At 41.5% G+C, this 21,389-nt stretch overlaps 2 protein-coding genes across 3 annotated transcripts in view; both read right to left on the minus strand.

The window, feature by feature from the left end:
* herc3 (HECT and RLD domain containing E3 ubiquitin protein ligase 3) overlaps window positions 1-9,186 on the minus strand; it is a 37,296-nt gene extending 28,110 nt beyond the window's left edge. For both annotated transcript variants that reach the window (XM_084188584.1, XM_084188583.1), the window contains exons 1-8: window positions 9,116-9,186; window positions 7,683-8,072; window positions 3,628-3,787; window positions 2,816-2,892; window positions 2,412-2,633; window positions 2,087-2,178; window positions 1,577-1,707; window positions 1,197-1,360 (exon numbers count right to left, since the gene is read on the minus strand). In XM_084188584.1, coding sequence (XP_084044710.1) covers window positions 1,197-1,360; window positions 1,577-1,707; window positions 2,087-2,178; window positions 2,412-2,633; window positions 2,816-2,892; window positions 3,628-3,787; window positions 7,683-7,908 — 1,072 coding nt within the window. In that variant the 5' untranslated portion in view covers window positions 7,909-8,072; window positions 9,116-9,186. The remainder of the gene's footprint in view (window positions 1-1,196; window positions 1,361-1,576; window positions 1,708-2,086; window positions 2,179-2,411; window positions 2,634-2,815; window positions 2,893-3,627; window positions 3,788-7,682; window positions 8,073-9,115) is intronic.
* Window positions 9,187-9,508: 322 nt separating this feature from the next.
* LOC311110045 (putative E3 ubiquitin-protein ligase HERC3) lies at window positions 9,509-21,115 on the minus strand. Its single transcript, XM_084188585.1, has 24 exons — window positions 20,763-21,115; window positions 20,173-20,287; window positions 19,970-20,040; window positions 19,351-19,572; window positions 19,013-19,104; window positions 18,691-18,821; window positions 18,368-18,495; window positions 18,153-18,229; window positions 17,949-18,067; window positions 16,045-16,104; window positions 15,834-15,939; window positions 15,490-15,682; window positions 15,131-15,285; window positions 14,209-14,283; window positions 14,044-14,088; window positions 13,859-13,945; window positions 13,617-13,733; window positions 13,259-13,402; window positions 12,898-13,064; window positions 11,105-11,168; window positions 10,956-11,014; window positions 10,646-10,829; window positions 10,334-10,433; window positions 9,509-10,207 (listed from the first exon to the last, which is right to left on the minus strand). The coding sequence occupies exons 1-24, from the start codon at window positions 20,989-20,991 to the stop codon at window positions 9,990-9,992; spliced, it is 2,958 nt and encodes a 985-aa protein (XP_084044711.1). The 5' UTR covers window positions 20,992-21,115; the 3' UTR covers window positions 9,509-9,989.
* Between the last annotated feature and the right edge of the window lie 274 nt (window positions 21,116-21,389).

Here is a 21,389-nt window from a genome sequence, read left to right on the forward strand (position 1 = left end):
AGGAGAGGGTAGAGTTGATCAGCTAGCTCAACAGCATTATGGTGGCTTAAGGGAACAGTTTGTGCTTATACAAAATAGCTCCAGAGTGAAGTTTCCCCAATGTACAGATCTAGGATCAGCTTACCCTCCCCCAATTTTAACCTTAACTATTAGAGGAGAAAATGCTAAACTAACCCAAGATCTGTGTCTAGGGGCATCTTCACCCTACCCCAGCATTTCCCAAACTCCAAGGGGTGCACGTTTTGTTTTTTTGTCCAAGCACTACACAGCTAATTTAAATAACCAAAGCTTGATGACGAGTTGATTATTTGAAATCAGCTGTGTAGTGCTAGGAAGAAGAAGAAAAAACAACTTGGGGTCCCCAGGGCCGAGTTTGGGAAGCACTGCCCTACACCTACATTTAGAAGCTCCCCAAGTGTCCATTTAGTCCACTAGATGGAGGGAAAGCAATACAAGCTAAGCAACCCTCCTCAAAGACCATCAATCAGTGTTAAATACTCTTGAGAATCATGTTTCATAGACCTCTAATTCACTCACAACCTAATACAGTTCCCTCAAGAAACATCTGTGTGGCTGAAATAATGTCAAATATTTTACCACATGAGGATATTATTTCATTCTTTGAACATTGAATTCACCCCATTCATAGACTTTGAATATGCATGGTTAATATGAACTTTCCTTTCTAATCTAGTGATCTTTCTCCCTCAATGTCTCTTCATCATGTATTTAAACAGTCATAGGTGTATATACAGTACATTATACGACTCACTGAATAAGCTGTGGATGTATCTGAACAAGTCCTTGCACTCGTGTGTCTGTTCCTTTTAACGTCCTAGTATGTGTTTTGTTATCTATTCTGACTTGCTCCTACAACAGGCGCACATTATCCTCAAGCAACAGCTTCCTGATTCTGCCTTGCTTCGTTTCCCTGCACGCTCTTCCTCCCACTCTCTTGAGTTCGGCTCATAACGTTTAGTTTCCGGATAACAACATGGCTAACGAGTACTACAGTACTAGTGTCTTAAAATCTTTAAAAACAATGATAGTCACTTTTAGTATGAACCATTTGACATAGTTATAACACATCTCCATGGGTTTAATAGACAGAGTATGTGAAGTTTAGGATCATATCTCGTGGCTGGCTTCTCAATAACTGACTTGAGAGGTATGGATGTCCTGAGTCATCCAGTTACCTGACATATGACGAGGACTTCCGGTGAGACTTCCTGTGAGGCTGCTTTTGACAGGAAGTGGGCTTTTGATGTCACCTCGTGTCCCGGTGCCCAGCTGACCGTTTGTGTTACAACCGAAAGCGTACACGAGACCGGAGGAAGGCACAAACGCCAGGGTGTGGTGTCTGAAACCGAGACGGAGAGGATAGAAAGAGAGAGTATGAGGAATCTAGGACAGAGAAGGCAAGTGGTCATAACACAACTGATGTAAACCTGTACTGTACTCTATTGTACTGTTATGCTAGGCTATGCTAGGCTATGCTTTGCTATGCTTTGTTTTGCTTTGCTATGCTATGCTATGCTATGCTTTGCTAGGCTGACCAGGCTACGTTGTGCAGTACCTGCCACAGGCAATCTGGGACACCTCGCTGCCCATCAGCTCCTGCACCTGTCTGGGTAGAGGCTCGTTGTTGGTGGAGTCGTGACCCAGTTGACCACGCGAGCCGTCCCCAAACGTAAACAAACCCCCATCCTGTCAATCACACACAACAATACAATTACATTTTACTAGAAAGTCATCCCCAAAAGTAAACAAACCCCCATCCTGTCAATCAAACACAGAGAGAGGCTTCAATTACAATAAAGGATGTGAGAAGGAATGCTAAAGGACAGTCTGTCATAGCTCAACACAATTCCACATGCATATTCCTCACCCTCCAAAAACAAACATGAGAATTCTGCAAAGGCATGAACACGTTCATGGATTAAGGGTTTTAAGAGACAGCAGGTACTTATCCAGTACTGTGCTTTCTCCAGACCCACCATCATCTGAAGGCTACATGAGAGCTTTATTACATGGTTATAAAGACGTAGCAGACAGACATACGCAGGAGGACAGTTGTGTTCCTCACCTTGGTGAGGGCAGCTGTATGCTCGTCTCCACAGCTGATGTAAACCACTTTTTGGGATCTGAGGAACTTGATGTGGCAAGGGACAGACCGGTCTGTAGAATGAAAATAACACACACGCATATTCTGTGTTACCTTCAGAACTTCACATTGCTTTATATGAAGGTCTGCTTATGAACTGCTTACAAGCCATCATTCATTCAATCACATATCGGTGAAACGATTGCGCATTTGGACCTATATAGCTATGGGTCTGTAGTCCAACAGGCTTCATCAGTCTATTAGGGTGCATTACTTGTCTCGTCGACGTATATGTTAGTTAGCCTACCCTGTTTGTCATTTAGCCCCAGCTGTCCGGCGCTGTTCTTGCCCCAGCCGAACACGGCTCCAGAGAGGGACAAGGCGAAGCTGTGGTCTCCCCCAGCGGTGATCTGAGCCAGGGGGATCCCTGACAGAGACTTGAGGGGCTGGGGAGACAAGGTGCTCGGCTCGCCCTTCCCCAAACCCAGCTGACCGCTCGAGTTCTGGCCCCACGTGAACAGCTGACCGTCTGGGAGAGAAAATAGGAGGGGGTTAGCCTAGCATTAGCCTGGCATTAACCTATCATTAGCCTAGCATTAGCCTGGCATCAACCTAGCATTAGCCGCTAAGCTAGTAACTTTGGCGTGTATCACTACAGTATCAGTGGTAGTGTGTGATAGAGAGAGGTGTTGCTGTTGGCTTCATTCTCACCTTTAGAGAGTGCGATGCAGTGCTGGTTGCCACACATGATTTGAGAGATGCGATGCTCGCACAGCTTCTTGATCAACCTGAGAAATACAGAAGATGCATTGAGTTGTGAGGCCAATGCCTGAACAATGGCAGTGCTGAACAACTGTGCCGTATTCGGCAGATTTTAACCAAGTACATTCAATGTACAGTTAGCTTTACTATCCCTGTATAATCAACATCCAGAACACTGTACGTGTTGTAGCCTTTGTAACCCTCCCAGCAAAGACAGTACAGTATGAAGATAGGAATAAACTGCTTCTCCAATAGAAATCCTCGATCACACTTGAAGGTGATGTCATGTTGACGTTGACTAGCTAAGCCATGCGCAGAAACCTGTCATCGGGTCTAACTGTCGTCTCGCGCCGAACTGTGCATGTGCAGGCCGACAAATCAAAGGCACTCCTTCTATATAAAGTTGTTTCAGTTTGTCACTTTCACGAGGTTGGAGTAATAACATGTTCAACTACTTAAGACATTGGCTCGAATCTCAGTTGTGCCTTTAGATTTAGAGAAAATTAACAACCAAGGAAGAATGTTTCACTTCTCTCATTGACTTCTCAAACCCCGGCCTGGTCTGTTTGGTCTGTTTCGCAAGCGTTCCCGGAATTCTCGCTACAGTATGTTGCGCCTCTGGTTTTAGAAACACTATGCTCCCAACATTTAGCCATCACATGCAGTTCTCACAATTCCATTGGTTTTCATGTACCTCTTCCAGTAGGCTATTCCTCAGCAAAGCTTCAATAATGTATGTATGTTCTAGCATGCTGGGTCACCTGGGGATTGGGACGGTCTCCTCAGCTGTCCCCAGACCCAGCTGGCCCACTCCACCGGCCCCCCAGGCAAACACCTGGCCCTGCTCATTCAGCGCCATGGAGTGGGCCTGGCCGCATGACACCACCCCTATCTTCTGGGTGTCCAGGGCCGCCACCAGTTCTACAGAGGGGAGAGGGGAGGGAGGAGTGGGGGGGGGGGGGAGGGGAGGGAGGGGAGGGAGGAGTGGGGGGGGGTGTATGACAGACTTTAGCCAGGCTCTCTAGAAAGACTAATGTCTAGAATGAATGCTCCACATCTACAAATGTACGATCTTAATTTGATCACCCTGTTGTTGCAGAAAACGTCCCGCATAGCAGGAAATGCAAACGTGTAGTGTATTCAAGGTTTAAAAAGGCTTCTAAAGTTGATCATTTCTACTTTAAAACTTCAGATTTATTTGCCCTAACAAAAAAATGTATCAACCATTACAAAAATGTTCATTAATTATAATCCACACAATAATTCACATTTCTGGTTGCTGCAGGATTACTCTTGTCTGTTCTGCTGGTATGAGCATTCTAGAAGGGTATGCTAGGACTGTCTGGAAGCCATAGAGACCAAACCCACTTCAAGTATTTAGTGTGGGTACACTATCTGACCAACCATCTTCTGGAATGTCCCACTGCTTTCTAACTATCTAGCTCCACATTTCAGTTTCACTTATCATGGAGGCATGTTAGGAAGAACTGAAAGCAACATAAACACGGGTTAATGTCGGTCATTTCTTATATGATATTTTCAATCACTCTTGGCGACAAATACTTCTTTATTATAAAAAAAAACAATATGTTTCCGCATTAGGCCTATAGGTTTCATCAGACTACTTTGCTTTTCAAATCCAATTATTTAGTTTGTGTCTTAAAAATTATTAACCTTAACATTATACATTTTACCTCAGCACTTTAGCACCTATAATTACGGTTAAATATCGCCTGAGAATTGGAAGTCAAGAACGCGTGTGTGTGATGACTAAATAATGCATCCCAACAAGTCTCCTCCTGCCGTGCCTCAGTCTCCTCCTGCCGTGCCTCAGTCTCCTCCTGCCGTGCCTCAGTTCCTGTACACAAATCTGTGTGGCCGACCACGTAGCCTAGAGAGTGGTTGGGTGGTGGTTTGCATGCGATACACTAGCAGTGAGCAGCAGCTTCATAGGCATGAGGGCACAGCACAGTAGAAACTACTCAGATAAGATGAAAGGAGAAACATATTTCACAGCATACAGTATTGTACTGCAGCTTTATACTAACTTCCTGTGTGGCAGAAATAGTCTATATAGCGCATTTGGTGTCAAAGTCTTAGGTCCCAGCAGCATACCACCCTGCATCTCACTGCTGGCTTGCCTCTGAAGCTAAGCAGGGTTGGTCCTGGATGGGAGACCAGATGTTGCTGGAAGTGGTGTTGGAGGGCCAGTAGGGGGCACTCTTCCCTCTGGTCTAAAAAAATGCCCCAGGGCTGTGATTGGGGACATTGCCCTGTGTAGGGTGCCGTCTTTTGGATGGGATGTTAAACGTGTGTCCTGACTCTCTGTGGTCACTAAAGATTTACATTTACATTTACGTCATTTAGCAGACGCTCTTATCCAGAGCGACTTACAGTTAGTGAATACATTTTTTATTTTATTTTTATACTGGCCCCCCGTGGGAATCAAACCCACAACCCTGGCGTTGCAAACGCCATGCTCTATCAACTGAGCTACATCCCTGCCGGCCATTCCCTCCCCTACCCTGGACGATGCTGGGCCAATTGTGCGCCGCCCAAAGATCCCATGGCACTCATTGTAGGGGTGTTAACCCCGGTGTCCTGGCTAAATTCCCAATCTGGCCCTCATACCATCATGGCCACCTAATCATCCCCAGCTTCCAATTGGCTCATTCAACCCCTGTAACTATTCCCCAGGTCATTGCTGTAAATGAGAATGTGTTCTCAGTCAACTTACCTGGTAAAATAAGGGCTACATTTATTTTATTTTATTGTTTTGATGATGGAGTATTTACAAAATAACAAAATGGTTTTGATTGGCTCAGTTTAATATTGAAACCTTAAAAGGGCAATCTTCAGTTGCTACATCCATTTTTGGACTATGTATTCAGGACGAAAAGTTAATTGCTTTGCTACATTTTTTGCAGTATTACTTTAGTGCCTTGTTGCAAACAGGATGCATGTTTTGGAATATTTGTATTCTGTACAGGCTTCCTTCTTTTCACTCTGTCATTTAGGTTAGTACTGTGGAGTAACTACAATGTTGTTGATCCATCCTCAGTTTTCTCCTATCACAGCCATTAAACTCTGTAACTGTTTTAAAGTCAACATTGGCCTCATGGTGAAATGACTAACTTCACTGTGCTCAAAGGGATATTCAATGTCAGCTTTTTTTTATTTTGACCCATTTTCCAATATGTGCCCTTCTTTGCGAGGCATTGGAAAACCTCCCTGGTCTTTGAGGTTGAATCTGTGTTTGAAATTCACTGCTCGACTGAGGGACCTTACAGATAATTGTATGTGTGGGGTACAGAGATGAGGTAGTCATTCAAAAATCATGATAGTATGGAAAATGTATGCTCTCACTAACTGTAAGTCGCTCTGGATAAGAGCGTCTGCTAAATGACTAAAATGTAAAAATGTAAAATATGGACTTATAAATTATATATAGACCTACCCATTGATTCTTGAAAAATATAACTTATCAATAAGTCATGAGCTTTGTGCAACTGTCAAACCCCATCAGAACCCAAAATATTAGCTTGTTTGCAAACATTGTAAATATAAACAAACACTGTATAGACTCAAAAAACATGCTTTAAACTATAATTTGAATATGTTGGATGGTCAGTCCTTTCATACATAGCTCTGCCTATGATTTTGAGAGTGGTTAAATTTCTCCAGGCCCATTCCTCATCTTTTTACCAAAATAGAGGTGGAATGACAGCTTTTTTTATTGTTTCAACTAAGGATTGACGCATTAAAAGGGATAATTCACTCAAAAACTATATTTTAGTATTCTGTCCATTAGTCAATCCACTGTTAATGGAATTTTAAAAAAAGTATAAAATGTCAAGTTAAGATTGATCACTTTCAGTACAGAGCAAAAACTGTATCCTTGCCTTTGCCTATGGTAAGGCTGGTGGTGTCGGCCCAACTGGTCAATAAATAGGCCTATTAAATGCAATAATCCTCTGAGAATGACTGGTGGCAAAGGGAGTGCTTCCAACAATAATCAACTTTTCGTGGTAGTTTGCAGAAGCAGTCGTCAAGCGTATAGTTGTATGGCTAAACATAAATATGACCCTTCCACCCACACACACACACACACGTGTCCTGTCCACCCCACATGATGCAACAGAGCAGATCATTGGTGCCTGAGATCTCATTAACAGCCATGTGAGTGACAACACACTCCTGAGTCCTGGAAATAGTGCTCCTCCAACCTATCAACTCTCCTGGATTAGCCTAGGAGCCAGTGAGCTACCAGTAAGGATTCCTCCCAAATGTCTCCCTATTTCCTTTATAGTGCACTACTTTTACACTATAGAAGTAGTGCACTTTATAGGGAATAGGGTGTCATTTGGGACGCAACCTAAATGTCATAAATAACATGGGCTTTAAGATTTTCATACCTCCTTCCTCCCAGGCATTCTCCCTCTGTTTAGTAAATCTAACCTAATCCGCCCTGAATCCATATAGTCTGCATTGCAAAAGAGATGAAATGCTACTGTAATATTAAGATATCCATGTAAACTCTGAGGGGGGTCTAAACAAACGTTGTGACACAGGTATACCGTTTCATTATGGTAGAGAACAGTGGGCTGCTCATTGGCAGATTTCCCTGTGCTTACACGTTAGAGTTGCAGCCAAGTACAATAAGATATATATCCCACCAGATCGGGCATTCAGTTTAGCAGATTTTTTAAATCCATCCACAATATCAACAAACACAGGTTGTACCACAAATAAACATCAGTGTTAGCTTGACTGCTAATATTCGCAGATTGCTGATTGGCCGGTACTGGCAGCTTACCTGGTGAGTCCCCCGGCTTGTCATGGCCCAGCTGTCCACAGCGGTTGGAGCCGCACGTGTACACTCTCCCATCATGCAACAGGAATAGCGAATGGCGCCCGCCGCACGCCACCTCCTTCAGGCCGCGCCCATTGAACGCCTGGCAGCTCCGGGGTTCGCACACGGGGTCCCTCGCCCCGCCGATACCCAGCTGGCCCTCCACAGTACTGCCCCAACACAGCATCATGGCTTAGAGTGGGAAGGACGGAGGAAAAGGGAGAGAGAGATGGAGGGAAGGAGAGGGAGAGAGCGATGGTGGGAAGGAGTGTGTGAAAGACAGGAGGGGAAGAAGGAGGAGAGCTTCAGGCTAGAAGGCGGCCCTGCCTTCTCCCCTTGGTGTAAATCACAAGCCTGGAAGGGAGAAACAGGGGAGAGGAGGAGAATGATTAGGGCGTCAGATGGCAGTCAGATCACATCATGGGCCCTTACAGTGCACTCATCATCTGATATGTTGGATCATGTTTTAAAAATGAAGCGAGGCTGGGTAAACACTCTGCAGGGGGTGGAGCCTGCCGCTGGGTGTGCGTGTGTGTGTGTGTGTGTGTGAGACGTGAGCGGTGAAAAGATAAGGTGGAAGCACCACCAGCGTGTTTAAATAAACCCAGTGCCTCTGTAATCCCTGCTTAAGCAGCACCAAACTGTCCTGCCTTATCGCAATCCACTCCCAACGTGCATGCTATGGACAAGAGTTAGCCTAGGTGAAGGCAGAGACAGGCAGAGAGAGAGATTCTGCTCTAAAGGTGTGGTGCCCTCTTGGAAGTAACCATGGAGACATGGGCCCCTCCTTTCCTTGGAAGTCAAGTGGCACTTTTAGTTTACACATGCAAATACAATCTGTCATGCTCAGACAAGACATCATTCATTCTGCATGTGTCATAGCTACCTATGTGGCTTATGGCTAGATAGAGGCCTTATGGATGATGATGGTTGTTGGGTGTTACATTGACAATGAATAAATGTGCAAGGGATGATTCCGAGCTTGCGCTAGCAGATGGTTACGTTGGCTGACGTAAGATTCCAACTACTGCTCTATGCTTACATCCAAGATCGTCTGGATGTGACCACCATATGGCTGTATAACGTTAGCTACTGTATATAGTTAGCTATAGCCTATAACTATGTAAAGTAGCTAGCTGGTCAATCGTGTCAACTCTATCGTCTCAGCTAGCGGTCGGTAACTAGCTATCCGGATAAAAAACGACAGCTAACGGGTAGGGCTTAACGAGATTTACAAATGCGTCCATTTCGCAGAATACTAACAAGCTTGCCATATTTAGCCAAGCTAGTGAATCTATCTGCATTTCACAGACTCTAAAACGTTCACATATAGACATTTAAACAATTGCATAAAACGTAGCTAGGTGATTTAAAGCTAAAAATAGCATGCGTTTTACCTGTAGAGTTGCATTACTGGATTCCACTAGCTAGGCGTTTCGACAATAACAAGGAAGTTGTGATGCAGGTTGATGCCCTTCGTCACTGAACATGTGACTTTGGGTTTCCACTTCTATACCCACAAAGTCAGATTCCACAGCCACAAAATTGGCCAAAAAAAATAATGTTTTTTTGTCTTCATTTAAGGCTAGGTTAGGCATACGTTTAGCAGTGTGGTTAAGGTTTGGGTAAGGTTTAAAATCACGTTTTAAGAAGATACATTTCAGAAAAGGGCGGGGTTTATGACTTTGTGGGTATAGAATCTGGTGGCGAGCATGACTGGTGTCAGCAATATCTAGCCGAATCATGCGATGGACAGAATATAATATGTAAAATAAAATAGAATAAACCAATTATAGAGGCATATTCAAAGTTTTAATTGCAATGGGCATTATTAACTATTTGCATACATTTTAGTATTTGCATAATGTCATAAAAAAACAGTATTGCACTGGAACTTCCACTTCAAGAACAAATCTTTATTAACAGTGGCTCTTTTGACTATGGCACTCATTCGCATTTATAAAATATGATATTTACAAAGACAGCACATCGTTCTGATATTCAAACAGCAGAGGTCTCCACGTATCCAGTGATCCCAGTGCATGAAGGAGACATGAGTAGTACATGTCAAGAAATATATATTTATATTGGTCCACATTGCGCAATACTAAAGTAATTTAAATAGAAGAAACTATATTTATGACTACTTCATGTTTGAAGATTTTCAGTTGTTAGCTCTGAATGTGTTTCATGACTTAAATTTTTTTAAATAATATTGACAGGCAGGGATAAAAAAAAACTAAACGCTACATGATTCCCAGTTTAACCATTTCAAAAATCTCCAAACACATCACAGTGGGTGATAGCATGGAGAAGTTTCTCCTGTAGTATGTCGATACTGCTGTAGTTAGGGAGGCATAACGTCACATAGCAGGTTTGTGCTGTCGGATAATATTCATCAGCATCAGTACCGCCCAAAGACGTGATTTGCATCTGCAGTTTGCAGAGACTTCGTCCTCTGGGCAGTCTGTCCGTTCCAGTTAGAAAAGCTAGAAGTTAGAAATGAGAGGAGAATAATTATCCACTGACCAAGCATTTGTGGAACGCTACTATTATGTTACAATTATTTACTTATTTATTTTAAGTTAGTTAATCATAATTGTTTGTTAACTCACTTAAGAACTTCTTCTTTTGCTCCTCAGAGAACTCCGTGAAAACTATCCAGAAGTTCTGGATGATGTCATCTGTGGGCCTATATCCTTGATACTTGGCATTCTGTTAGTGCAGAGAAAAACATATTGAAACAACCACATGTACAGTAGACCATGCCACTGCATTATAGCCATAGACTGTATAGCCCAAACAGTATGGGACAAGATTTAACCACTGGGAGCATAGAGCTGCTATATAGGCTACCATACATGTATGAACTTCCATATTATATTGTTTATGTACTCTTATGACTATCTAAACAGGTAGAACTTTACCTCTCTCAACTTGTCCCATTCGTAGTTGTCATCTCCTTGTAGAAGTGTCATAAGCTCCTCAGGTAGAAACATCCTCCATGCCTGTATAGGGCAGCCTTTGTGGAAGCCTTTCTCAAAGTCTGCAAACTGATTCTGCACCGACTTGTTGAGCTTCATGTCAACGTACAAGTCAACATATTTCTTCCTGTGAATGACATATGGCAGACCAATGTTTGTATATGAGTACAGAACACTTCCTGTGGAATCCTTTTTTTAGTTCAAGAGATTCATAAGATTTATAAGTTGATAAGATTACTGTCATCAAATATACCTGTTGACCATGGTAACTGGGACCTCCTCTCCATTTGGTATCAGTTCTTGCCCTTTGTCCTTCGAAAGACAATAGAGATGATTACTGCATCAGCTGGGGTTACCTGTGGAGGCTACCAAAAACTGCTAAAGGTATCAATTCTCTCTTACCATGAAAACCAAATCCAGTGCTTCAACAACGTCCTCATCTTCATCCAACACATACTGTAAGCCGCTAATTTTAAACAAACAAACAAACAGTATAAATGTGATATGAGGAGATAATAATCTCTAAAACAACAACAACACTGTTAAAATGAAGTGCATTGTAACACCCAAACTAGTGGCAACTGAGCTACCACCAACTTGAAAAAGATGAAACCTTAACTTTGCTGGAGTATTGAAACACATCAATCCTGAAATGTTTTGAGATACAGTAGTAGAAAGTCTTTAAATCAACAGACAGAAGTTGAAGACATGAACATATATAGGTCACTGCCAAAATAATGGAAACACTTAAGCAAATGAGGGATACAAAGTATATTGAACGCAGGTGCTTTTACACGTGTGGTTCCTGAGTTAATTAAGTAATTACATCCCTCGATAACATCCCTCATGCTTAGGGTCATGTATAAAAATGCCCAGTTGCCCAATATTTTGCCTACCATGGCTAGAAGAAGAGATCTCAGTGACATTGAAAGAGGGGTCTCAAAGGAGCATAGGAGGTTTACTGTGTGTGTGTGTTTGTGTGTCTCAGTCACTAGATCTCAACCCAATTGAACACTTATGGGAGATTCTGGAGCGGCGCCATTTTTTCTTCCACCATCAACAAAACACCAAATTATGGAATTTCTCGTGAAAGAATGGTATCGCATCCCTCAAATAGAGTTCCAGACACTTGTAGAATCTATGCCAAAGTGCATTGAAGCTGTTCTGGTGGCTTAGAGGCCCAGTGCAGTCAAAAACATGATTTTCCTATGTTTTATATATATTTCCACACTATGAAGTTGGAACAATATTGTGAAATTATCCTAATTCACTTTTAGTGTAAGGGCTATAAAAAAAAAAAAGGCTGCCTGAAATTTCAGCCTGTTTTGGTGCGATGGAGTTTTGGCCTTCAAAAACTCCATCAGATGATCAGACATTACCATGAAGCATATTAGTTAATAGACCAATAAGAAAGAGAGTTAAGCTAAAGCTAGCCCAAAACAGAGCGGCACGTCTTGCTCTTCATTGTAATCAGAGGGCTGATATAAATATTTGCATGCCAGTCTCTCTTGGCTAAGAGTTGAGGAGAGACTGACTGCATCACTTCTTTTTTTAAGAAACATTAATGTGTTGAAAATCCCAAATTGTTTGCATAGTCTACTTACACACAGCTCTGACACACACACTTACCCCACCAGACATGCCACCAGGGGTCTTTTCACAGTCCCCAAATCCAGAACAAATTCAAGAAAGCGTACAGTATTATATGGAGCCATTATTGCATGGAACTCCGTTCCATCTCATATTGCTCAAATAAAATGCAAACCTGCTTTCAAAAAACAGATAAAGCAACACCTCACGGCACAACGCCTCTCCCCTATTTTACCTAGATCGTTTGTGTGTATGTATTGATATGTAGGCTACGTGTGCCTTTAAAAAATGTTTTATGTAGTTCTGTCCTTGAGCTGTTCTTGTCTATTAATGTTCTGTATTATGTCATGTTTTGTGTGGACCCCAGGAAGAGTAGCTGCTGCTTTCACAACAGCTAATGGGGATCCTAATAAAATTGCGAAGCAATTTCTCTTTCTTTTGACCATTTTAATTGAAAACAATCACAGTAAGGTGCTTAATTGTTACCCAGATATGATTTGATAGTGAGATAAAAATGGTTGCATTGGAACTTTAAGACACTTTATGTTGGTGTTTCCTTTATTTTGGCAGTTACCTGTATATATTTTTCCATGGAATAATTGTACCTTGCTTCAGTGAAAGAGATCTCTTTAAGGTCATCAAATGTTGTCGTCAGACCCAGAAGCTTCTTGAAGAGAGCCAGAGGGAAGCAGAGGTTCAGAACACACTGATTATACAGTGCCATCCCACAGAGCAGCCCAAGTAAGTAGAATTCATCAGTAATACCGCTGTCCTATGGATTGAAAAAAACAGAATGCCATAAGCTAGTCAATACTTTCAATATTTAACAGTATAATAACAGTATAACAGATAATAATATACATTTCTAATAATTGATATTTCTAAGTTAGTAAATAAAATAAAAAAATAGTGGGGGAAAGATTGAGTTCAATCTGGGAACAATATGTAATTGAATATGGAACGTACATCTGTCGTGAACCACACGAGTCCAGAGTCCTCGTAAACCTCCAGTGTCAATGGTTCCATTGTGAGAATTTCCCTCCCCAGGAGGCTGAAGAATTCCAGTGAAACGCCACCTTCATCTACACCATGCTCTGCTTGAAACTTCACCTGGACACAAAAACCACGCTATTTACCCCTAAATAAGGATTAGGAAATGAAAATACTTTGCCTAATACAGAGGTAGATGTTAAAGTAGTCCTTGTATTTGTATTATTTGTTTAATCACTCTACTCTTTTCACAGTTCAGTTCTCATTTATAGCTACAAAGTAAAAAAGAAATATTTTACAAACAAAAAAACAATAAAACCTAGCTAACAACAACCTTCAAAGGCATTGTGAAGTCGTGCCCAATTTGTCGAATGTGCTGGAAAGCATCTTCCAGTGCTGTCTCTCTGCTCACATGTAGTATAGGGACCCAAAAGTGTCCATGGAGGGCAAACTAAAAAAAGGAGCATATTTGAGATATGGCAACATTCAGTCTTCATTTTTCACATCTGATAGCAGTGTAGTAAATGAATGTGGTACCTTTTTTTTTATAAACACTCCATTTTGTAAACAACTTACTCTGTAACGGAGTTCCAATTGATAAACTATAAATTTAGCCTCTGTGTTGAAGATGCAGGATTGCTGGTGAAATGAATCAAAAAAGCCCTGGCATAAGAAATAAATGAGTTAATCGACAATGTCAATTAATATGTCAAACAATCTATTCTGAATTGAATTGATTGGTGTTGACTTTCATTGCTTACCTCGGAAAGATTTAGGTAGTCAATATCTCCAAATGTGTTGAGCATCTAAAGAGGATTAGAAATTACTAAGTCTTTTTCCACTCTTTGTAGATTGCAGTGACATCATGCCCATAATTACCCATTTTGATACCAACCTGCAGTCATTTTATGAGATAGGCTACTCACATTCTGAAGCAACCTATTGGCTCTGTTGATGTGGAAATTGCTTGCCGCAATTTTGATGCGTCTGTTGCAATTGACCTGCACAAAACAGAGGTTACTGGAGCATACAACATTGCTATTTTTCATACATTATATATAGTGCCTTCAGAAAGTATTCACACCCCCTTGACTTTTTCCACATTTTGTTGTGTTACAGCCTGAATTTCAAATGGATAAAATTGAGATTTTTTGTTACTAGCCTACATACAATACCCCATAATGTCAAAGTAGAAGTGTTTTAGGAAATCTTTACAAAAAATAAATAAAATGTAAGCTGAAATGTCTTGAGTCAATAAGTATTCAACCCCTTTGTTATGGCCTAAATAAGTTCAGGAGTAAACATTTGCTGAACAAGTCACATAAGTTGTGTGGACTCTCTGTGTGTAATAATAGTGTTTAACATGATTTTTTAATGACTACCTCATCTCTGTACCCCACACATACAATTATCTGTAAGGTCCCTCAGTCGAGCAGTGAATTTCAAACACAGATTAAAGCACAAAGACCAGGGAGGTTTTCCAATGCCTCGCGAAGAATGGTAAAAAAAATGTCTTCAAATAACAGACAATGAATATCTCTTTGAGCATGGTGAAGTTATTAATTACACTTTGGATGGTGTATCAATACACCTAGTCACTATAAAGATACAGTACATGCGTCCTTCCTAACTCAGTTGCCGGAGAGGAAGGAAACCACTCAGGGATTTCACCATGAGGCCTTATGGGGTATTTTCACTTTGTCATTATGGGGTATTGTGTGTAGATGGTTGAGGGGAAAAAATATATTTAATCAATTTTGAATTCAGGCTGTACACAACAAAATATGGAATAAGTCAAGAGGTATGAATATTTTCTGAAGGCACCCAATTATGGCAATGGATATTTACCTCATACAGCCTCTCCATAACCTTTAAAGTCCCTTTAAATTGTTTAATAACATCATCGCCCTCTGCCAACATACGGAAACACTCTGCTGACACAGAGTGGAATGTTTTCACCAGAGTTCTGAAGAGGGTGTCTGGAAGTGTCGACCATAGGCCCTCTGTTGGAATTAGACAAGACTTTAGTTAATACAACAGCACACAGAACCTGCTATATCTAAAAAAGAGAGAAGAGAAGAGAAGAGAAGAGAAGAGAAGAGAAGAGAAGAGAAGAGAAGAGAAGAGAAGAGAAGAGAAGAGAAGAGAAGAGAAGAGAAGAGAAGAGAAGAGAAGAGAAGAGAAGAGTTGATGGATGGTGACTTTACCAAGGACCTGGAGCTTGTCTGGGTTCAGTCTGAGGATGGCTGCAGCGAAGGCCTCAGTAATGTCTATGCCACGTTGTTGTTTTAGGAGAACCCTCAGGAGCTCAGGGATGATGAGGTACACCCTCAGACCCTCCACCCCAATGGGATCCTTACTCAGGGAGGGAAGGAGTATGTGCTGGACGACTTCTTTAACCTAGAACCATGAAAGGAGTGCTTGTGGGTCACAACTAAATGACTTATCGTGGCTTACAGTATCAATGACTGGTCAAATTGAATATCAAGGACAACAAACACAAGTATTGAAAATAAGTATTTCATCATAAAGATAATAAATGAAATGATACCTCAGCCAGAACTTTGTCCTTTTCTGCAAGCTTTTGAAAAGCCAGTCGGGCGAGTGACAAGTCCAGGCCAGAGTGCTTCAGTGAGGTTTGGTAATGTTTATCACGACTAGAGTATTAAGACCAAGAAATACTATTACATATCCAACAATAAAACAAGAAGTATTCAATAATGTGATGATAAAACATTAATGGATAGGCAGTGAGTTTTTACCTTTTGTCCAGGAAGCTCCCATTTAAACATGACGCAGAAGAGAATGTTTTTGTGATTTCCCTGAAAATAAATGTGAAAAATCTTATAGTTCAGTGTATGTAATTTCCTGGGACCTTTTTGTATTGAGCCTGGGGATGAGGTTTATTTGTATCATACACTATATATACAAAAGTATGTGGACACCCTTTCAAATTAGCAGATTTGGCTATTTCAGCCACACCCGTTGCTGACAGGTGTATAACAGTAATGCAAGCACACAGCCATGCAATCTCCATAGACAAACATTGGCAGTAGAATGGCCTTACTGAAGAGCTCAGTGACTTTCAACGTGGCACTGTCATAGGATGCCACCTTTCCAACAAGTCAGTTTGTCAAATTTCTGCCCTGCTAGAGCTGCCCCGGTCAACTGTAAGTGCTGTTATTGTAAAGTGGAAACGTCTAGGAGCAACAACGGCTCAGCTGCAAAGTGGTAGGCCACACAAGCTCACAGAACGGGACCGCCGAGTTCTTAAGAACTTAGCGTGTAAAAATCATCTGTCCTCAGTTGCAACACCGAGTTCCAAACTGCCTTTGGAAGCAACGTCAGCACATAACTGTGCATCGGGAGCTTCATGAAATGGGTTTCCATGGCCGAGCAGCCGCACACAAGACTAAGATCACCATGTACAAAGCCAAGCGTCGGCTGGAGTGGTGTGGAGGAAATTAATATTAATTATATACTATACTGTTTAATTAGACATACTATGCCGTTTTTTACTTAAAGAATTGTCCATTGTTATATGCTAGTATTTTTTACTGATACAAACTTGTCTTGTGTGACATAGTCCTAAATCTGAGTGTACAGATTTATGAGCCATTTGGGTGCGACCGCAGTATGTGACGTCCTGTGTTTACGATCGGCAGGAATGTAGCTATGTGGGAAGTGCAGGGAGGAACAGAGAATGGTGGCGCTATCAGCTATCTTGATCTATACAGACGAGCTAAATTCCTATTTACAACTCTGTTCCCAGGGCCTGTTTCTGCACATCTGCTAACTGTCACATAGATAAAAGGATGTACTTTCTATAAAAGGAGAGAGACAACTGTTCGTTGGGCTTTCAACAATGCATTGTTGAGTGGATGGTTGATTTCTTCATTTTTGCAAATCTTATAATAAAGTTGTTGTTTGAAAGAATCTGCAGTCTCTCTTCCTATAGAATTTCTACCACAAAAGCTTGCCGCCATTGGACTCCGGAGCAGTGGAAACGCGTTCTCTGGAGTGATTAATCATGCTTCACCATCTGGCAGTCCGACGGATGAATCTGGGTTTTGGCGGATACAAGGAGAATGCTACCTGCCGAATGCATAGTGCCAACTGTAAAGTTTGGTGGAGGGGGAATAATGGTCTGGGGCTGTTTTTTCATGGTTCAGGCTAGGCCCCTTAGTTCCAGTGAAGGGAAATCTTAACACTAAAGCATACAATGACATTCTAGATGATTCTGTGCTTCCAACTTTGTGGCAATAGTTTGGGGAAGGCCCTTTCCTGTTTCAGCATGACAATGCTCCCGTGCACAAAGCGAGGTCCATACAGAAATGGTTTGTCGAGTTCAGTGTGGAAGAATTTGACTGGCCTGCACAGAGCCCTGACCTCAACCCCATCAAACAACTTTGGGATGAATTGTAACGCCGACTGCGAGCCAGGCCTAATCGCCCAACATCAGTGCCCGACCTTAATAATGCTCTTGTGGCTGAAGGAAGCAAGTCCCCGCAGCAATGTTCCAACATCTAGTGGAAAGCCTTCCCAGAAGAGTGGAAGCTGTTATAGCAGCAAAGGGGGGACCAACTCCATATTAATGCCCATGATTTTGGAATGAGATGTTCGACGAGCAGGTGTCCACATACTTTTGGTCATGTAGGATACTTACTTCTGTATTTCCGTCCATGATTTTGAGTCACATTGCAATATCCATCTGTCAATGATGTCATTGCCTAATGTTTGAGTCACTTTTTCAAGACGGGAGTCATTCAAACCTTTTCCTGATTCCTGTAATAACAATTTGATGCACTGTATTAAAACAATGTTAAGTACTAAGGACTAACTCAGAACAAACTAACTGTAAACGCAATACCTGAGCAGAGCTGCACAAGGCAAAAGAATGGTTTCCTCCAGCAAAGGTTTGTTCAATTTGCTGGTCATCAATGCGGTCTGAAAGTTACCCAAAACAGTTATGATGTTATAAACCTGTCATTTTATCATTTCAGAAAGACCAACATTTCTGCCTAAGTACTGTATTGAGTTTCAAATAGGTCACGTTAGGCAGAGGAAAATAAATTATTTAACTACCCTGTGATAGCTGTACTGGCAGAGGCACAGACTGATCCATCTTGACTCCATTTCCCAGCTGCCCTTGCTCTCCAAGCCCAAATGAGTAGATATTTTTGAAGGAGCCCACAAACGCTAATGTGTGGTTTCTAGGTAAAGGAAAAATCACAAATCGACTGTGATCCCTAAGAATGCCCCCCAAAATGGACATATCCAAGAATATACCCAGTAACACTCCAAGATTGATCTTACCATCCAAGCTACATCTATTGATCTTTGTGTGACAATGTATGATTGTGCAGAGATTCACATGACTTATATCAATCAATCTAGTAACTACATACCTTCCACAGGCGATCTGGGTCACCTTTGCCCCCAATAGTTCGGCCACCAGTCGAGGTCGTAGTTCATCTCTGAGAGAGTTGTGTCCAAGCTGTCCATATCGACCCGAGCCAAATGTGAACACTATACCTCCCTAGAACAAAACCCATTCACACAGTTATCATGATGTGTTGGGCTCTTGTTGTTGATATTCATGTTTATACTGTATGTGATGGCAACTAGTAAGACATCATTGGTCCAAACCTTCTTTAGATCTTAATGGTACTGGAAGAAAAAAACATATATTGTCAGTTGGAAATATTGTTGTGTAAAAAATGTCTGAACCTTTGTCAGGATGGCAGTATGCTCCACTCCACAGGAAACAGCAATGGTCTTCTTTAGATTCAGGCAATCAACAGGAGCTGGAGCAGGTCTGTCTGTAGAAAATAGATTTCACCAAATATTTTCAATTTTTTTTCTTTGCTCATCTTTTTCTTTTTTGACTATTGTAAAAAATATATATATAAAAAAGATATATATATGATTTGACATTAAATGATCAGATCTACTCATACTGTCTGCTTCAAACATATCAAATGTACTACTTTTCTTTAAAAGATACCAACTATTAATGAAAGAGATAACCAAACACATTAACATACTAATCTTTGTGTATACAGTACCTATTGTGTCCCCCAGTCCCAGCTGTCCGGCGCTGTTCTTGCCCCAGCCGAACACGGCTCCAGAGAGGGACAAGGCGAAGCTGTGGTCTCCCCCAGCGGTGATCTGAGCCAGGGGGATCCCTGACAGAGACATGACGGGCTGAGGAGAAAAGGTGATGGGCTTGCCCTTCCCCAAACCCAGCTGTCCGCTGGAGTTCTGGCCCCACGTGAACACGTTACCATCTAGACAACAATGGAAGGTCAAATAATATCTGTACATTGGAAAATCTCACAGGACACGTGCTGCATTGTTAGTTTCTCTTGGTATGTGAGAAATGTAGTTTTATTTTAAATGTCTATTGTGAACCTTCTAAAACTGATGTAGTTTTTTTCACCCTTTATTTCTGCGCTATGAACTTTTGGGCATGATGATGTCCCAATAAAGCATCTCTATTTTAGCATTAAAGCCTCATTTGTTTTTTTTTGACAGTGTGCGGGTCTCCATCTCTTCCAGTATTCTCATGTTGATATCTATGTACCTGGAACAGACACTATTTGGTAAAAACGACATTCAAAGAGCACAGACAGCCTCCTATCATATCCCTTCTCAAACTGAGCGATTTAGAATGTGATTGTTTACCTTGGGTTAGTGCAATTGAATGCTGGTCTCCACATGCAACTTGAATTACCTGATTCAAGTTACCCACTCGTCTGAGAAAACACAAGAGAAACAGACAACCAAAAGTGACCATTACAATACGGTCAATTACTAAACTTGACAGAAGCAACTCAAATGTGAGTAGGCCTAAGCCTAGAGATGTGTAATTTATGTCAAGCACCCACCTGGGAACATTGGATGATTGGGTGAGGCAGAAAACTCTTCCCTCTTCAGACAGTAAAATAACATGGGCATCTCCGCAACTCAGAGCCACCATCTTCTCCCCGCACTCCACACCCTCTACACACATGAAATATACATTAAATGTATTATATAGCTTAAAGGGGCAATTAGCAGTTGCTACATCCATTTTTTGACTTATAAATGAATGCTATGTACCCATTGATTCTTGAAGAATATAACTTATAAATGCCTCATGAGCTTAGTTCAATTGTCCTACCCCATCAGAACCCAAAATATAAGCTTGTTTTACTACAATATTTGCAAACAAAGTAAATGTAAACAAACACTGTATAGCCTCAAAACATTGTTAAAACTATAATTTTGATATCATGGATGGTCAGTCCTTGCATCCATAGCTCTATCTATGAATTTGAGAGTGGTTACATTTATCAGCTTTTTATAGAAACAGAGGTGGGGAAGATGCTTGTTATTGTTTCAACAGCTGATTGCCGCTTTAAATATTATGTTTAAGGAATTCAGTAAAGAAGCGGGCTCTGGTGGTGGGAAAAAAACATATAGGAAAGGTGCTTACTCAGTTTTCCTGTGATCCTTCTCCCATCTTTGTCCTCTTGCATTCGAGCGACAGACACTTGTTCCCCATTCTTTCTGATGAACGCGACTACTGTATTACCTGCAGATAGATGCGTAATTGGAGATTTCATGCCTATGAAATTTACGCAACTGTCCGTGTTCGTCTTTACCAAACCATTCGACTTCACTAAACCAAAGCCATCACGGGTATTCTCTCCCCACGAAAACATTGTCAATGTGTTATTATTATCGCGTCCTAAACGTATCCATAATCAGCTAACCATGGTCAGCTAATATTGATGGAACACAGGACCGTCATTCAGCACCCTGGGAGTCAGTGCGTTCTGAAAGTCATGGACGCCACCATATGACATATCTGTAAAAGAAACACCGCAAGAAACGAAAACGAAACTTGAGTTGACGTTTTCCTCCAAACAGAAACTTATGTCACAATGGGCATGGCCTGAGTAAACGAAAGTATCAGGTTGGCACATATGCGGTGGGACAGGGGCCAGGTAAATAAAGTATTTTAAACAAACACACCAGCTAGCACATTTGGTTCCTTGGAAGTTGTGGGAACATACGTTTTTGGTTTCCCATTGGTTCTGGGGACGAAGCCATAAGTTTC

The sequence above is a fragment of the Coregonus lavaretus genome (assembly GCF_964263955.1).
Source record: "Coregonus lavaretus genome assembly, contig: SUPER_35_unloc_1, whole genome shotgun sequence".
NCBI lineage: Eukaryota > Metazoa > Chordata > Actinopteri > Salmoniformes > Salmonidae > Coregonus > Coregonus lavaretus.